Raw genomic sequence first — 3,560 nt, 5'->3', positions numbered from 1 at the left:
TTGTTACCTACCCATACCTCCATCCCCGCCACATTATCACTGTATTAGCACTGTAATCACAGGGAGAAGAGACTGAGAGTGATTAATGAGGAGATTAGGTCAGTAATGGGAGAGATTATCAACTGCTGCCTAGCCTATTACAGCGGCTCCTGTCAGTGGGTTTATTGTCCACGATGATGATGCGAGGGCTAATGTTGTTGAATGATGAACAGGAAGATGGGGAATCAGGCTTTTAGTTCAGATATCTCTGATTTAAGGGTTAGGTGTCCTTTAAAGAGGTATGTGTCCTTCATCAATTGACTGGGATGAACAATGTTGTGCATGAGAGGGCATAAGTGTATGATGGGATGCTTGTTGGATGTGGCTTGGGTGTGAGTTGGTGGATAATGTCTTCTGCAGGTTTTTGGCTTTGGTGTGAGGTGATGTTTCTGGGTGGGTTTTGGGTTGGTTCTGGGGAGTGAGGTGATGTCTGGGTAGGGTGTGAGGTGGGGTTTGGGTGTGAGGTGGGGCTTGGGTGTGAGGTGATGTCATGGTTGGGGGTGGTGGTGATGGGGTGGGGGCTTGGTTGTGAGGTGATATTGTGGTGGGGGGGGGGGGGGTGTGGAGTGATGTGGTTGGGGGAGCTTGGGTGTGAGGTGATGTCATGGCTGGGAGTGGTGGTGATGGGGTGGGGGCTTGGCTGTGAGGTGATATTGTGGTTGAGTGGGGGCAGGTTGGGTGTGAAGTGATGTGGTTGGGGGAGCTTGGGTGTGAAGTGATGTCATGGTAGTGGGGAGCTTGGGTGTAAGGTGATGTTGTGGTTGGGTTAGCTTGGGTGTGAGGTGATGTGCGTGGTTTGGAGGGGACTTGGGTGTGAGGTGATGTGGTTGGGGGAGCTTGGGTGTGAGGTGATGTCGTGGTTTGGAGGGGACTTGGGTGTGAGGTGATGCATGGTTGGGGCTTGGGTGTGAGGTGATGTCGTGGCTGGGGCTTGGGTGTGAGATGATGTTGTGATTGGAGAGGCTTGGGTACACAGCATACACACTTTATACAGATAGAGACAATGCTCAACTTTTGTTTTCCCTACCAAGGGGTTAATGACTTTGAATTTCAAACTAAATGAGCTCTAAAATCCTGTCATCATTTCAAGATGTCAGAATAACGAGACGTCTATCTGATTTAATGTCTGAACAATTAGAAGAGCTCAGTCCTCAGAAGAGCATCAGCTTTAAGTAATGAGATTTAAACTTTAATTAGACAGAGCACTGCACAGCCATGTCCATCAAAATACCACAGGTTGAAAACTTGGATTACAAGTCATTTATCAAGTGGAGGAAATGAGATGCCATTTAAACATTTTTCTGTGAAACAGCAAATTAAATTCATTTGCACCAAATGGAGAAAATTTAAATGGTCTTGAGGATTTGTCAGAATAAATGTAATTGTCCAAAGTATTAGTTTGATCTAAAAGAAATATCACCAAAAGGTGAAATTATTCCATCTTAAATGTATTTTCATAAATATTTAAGCATTGATAGAATATGTGGTTTCAAATGTGATCATGTATTTGATAGAGAAGACTTCATATTTCTTTAAAATACTCATATAGCTTGGTTTAATTAAATTTTCAACAATTTGTAAAAATGTCAGTTTGACTCCATTAATCACTTGTGTCTAAACAGACACCTGAATGGCTCCAGGCAGGGATGCACAGACACTCGGACACTAATGGTAGCATCATGGCCAGTCTATTGTCCAGGCTGCAAAAACCACTCAAGTAGCAAATCAGAAATATTTAGTCATCCATTGTTCTACCAAACCCATGTCAAGGATCTGAAGATGGAGTGACCTGATGTCCTTTGTGGTTTGGACAAAAGCACTCAAAGTCCAGGTCTTGAGTCATTTGTTTTGTGGAATTAAACACATTTATTCTCTATTGGTGTTTTGTCTTGCTGGTTTTGTTTGGAGACGTATCTCAATGATTTGTTGTAACAGAGTCAAGGTCTGTCTGGTGCCTCCCAGGGGGTGAGGACTGTGGCTTGGGTTTGTGTTGTGGGGGGCAGGGGTTCCCTGTAGGGGGACAATTGAATCATGACCATTGAAGTTCCCTGACAGGTGTCTGTTGTCTGCAATGCAGAATATCCAATGTTATTATCTTTGTAGATTGCCCTAAATAAATTTAAACATATTTTCTAATGAGATAAAAAAATCAAAATGACTTTACATGTCATTACATTATGTTGTAGTTGTTCTTTTTTCATGGTTGCTGTTGCTGCTGTAGATTAATTTATGTACAGCTGTTTTTATTGGTGAAATGTGGCTACATTTGTTGGAAACTGCTTTTGTATGTTATATATGCTTGTAATGTCTGTCTGTTGTAAAATATTGCTGAACTGACCAGTTGTTGAAATATTGCTGTTTGTCTATGTATGTTAAAATATGCTTGTAATGTCTGCTTGTTTGTAAATATTGCTGGACTGACCAGTTGTTGAAATATTGCTGTTTGTCTATGTATGTTAAAATATGCTTGTAATGTCTGCTTGTTTGTAAATATTGCTGGACTGACCAGTTGTTGAAATATTGGTGTTTGTCTATGTATGTGTAAATATGCTTGTAATGTCTGTTTGTTTTTAAATATTGCTGGACTGACCAGTTGTTGAAATATTGGTGTTTGTCTATGTATGCTAAAATATGCCTGTAATGTCTGCTTGTTTGTAAATATTGCTGGACTGAATAATTGCTAGAATAATGATGTTTTGTCCTTGATAGTTGAGTAAAACGACAAAGCATTATGCATTGATACAAATGAGAAAGACAACATGCACAAGTACTAAGAGATGGTTATTTTACCAGGGACAAATGACATATGTCAGTAGCTCCTCACAGGGGAAAACAGACTATCATTAATCCTACAAATCTGTGCCTTCATGCTACATCTACCAAAAAGCTTCCTCAGTAGTAACTCGCTGCCCCCCCTCCCTCCCCTCCCCCCAATTTCACCTGAAACCAATGACCACACACCTCCCTGAACATACTACTGTCCTGCCAACTGCTGTCAGACTGTCGACCATGATACTACTGTCCACTGAACCGACTATGCTTGTGACCAGCTGATGAAAGCCTTGATGTGCAGTGACCTGAATGAATCTCATTGAGAGTCTCTGCCTCCAGGTCCTGATCGTTGTGAACCATTGCCAATGAATTACCATGTGTAGTTTGTGTAGAATAGTCTGCTAGTGTTGCTGAATGTAGTTCAGTGTGGTCAGTTGGCATGGATTGTAGCTTGTTTATTTTGTCAAGTGAACTCGTATCATTAATGCCACTTAAGATGTCATGCCATACATTGCCTACATGTTTTCGAAAAGTGGATAATATCCAAACAATGTATTGAACATATTTTATTCACTCCCCCTCCACCCTCCCGACATTGTTTAATAAAGTGTGCAATAAAACAAACTCCTGGAATGCCTTCTAGCACACTGAAACTTCTGCAGTTCAGCCTTGCCAACCTCTACAAATTTATGTCAGATGTATTTGAAATATCTATTTCTGGGTCTCATTAAAAACTCTAGCTTAACAGT

General features: G+C 41.3%; 1 protein-coding gene across 1 annotated transcript; it reads right to left on the bottom strand.

Annotated features, from left to right (window-relative positions):
* Window positions 1–270: 270 nt before the first annotated feature.
* On the bottom strand, window positions 271–3,171 carry LOC137298395 (uncharacterized). The gene is made up of 3 exons (XM_067830991.1): window positions 3,117–3,171; window positions 1,973–2,049; window positions 271–1,002 (listed from the first exon to the last, which is right to left on the bottom strand). The coding sequence occupies exons 1-3, from the start codon at window positions 3,169–3,171 to the stop codon at window positions 271–273; spliced, it is 864 nt and encodes a 287-aa protein (XP_067687092.1).
* Window positions 3,172–3,560: the final 389 nt, after the last annotated feature.

The sequence above is a fragment of the Haliotis asinina genome, chromosome 1 (assembly GCF_037392515.1).
Source record: "Haliotis asinina isolate JCU_RB_2024 chromosome 1, JCU_Hal_asi_v2, whole genome shotgun sequence".
Taxonomy (NCBI): domain Eukaryota; kingdom Metazoa; phylum Mollusca; class Gastropoda; order Lepetellida; family Haliotidae; genus Haliotis; species Haliotis asinina.
Note: the sequence above shows the minus strand (reverse complement) of the source record. Positions and strands in the feature narration are given on the sequence as shown.

Excerpts from the sequence above, each read along its gene's own strand:
- LOC137298395 (XM_067830991.1), bottom strand. The coding sequence starts at position 3,171 with ATGGTTCACAACGATCAGGACCTGGAGGCAGAGACTCTCAATGAGATT. Across the intron at positions 2,050-3,116 it reads TCTCAATGAGATTCATTCAG|GGAACCCCTGCCCCCCACAA; the intron begins GTCACTGCACAT and ends GTCCCCCTACAG. Across the intron at positions 1,003-1,972 it reads ACCAGACAGACCTTGACTCT|CCTCTCCAATCACAACATCA; the intron begins GTTACAACAAAT and ends TGTGTACCCAAG.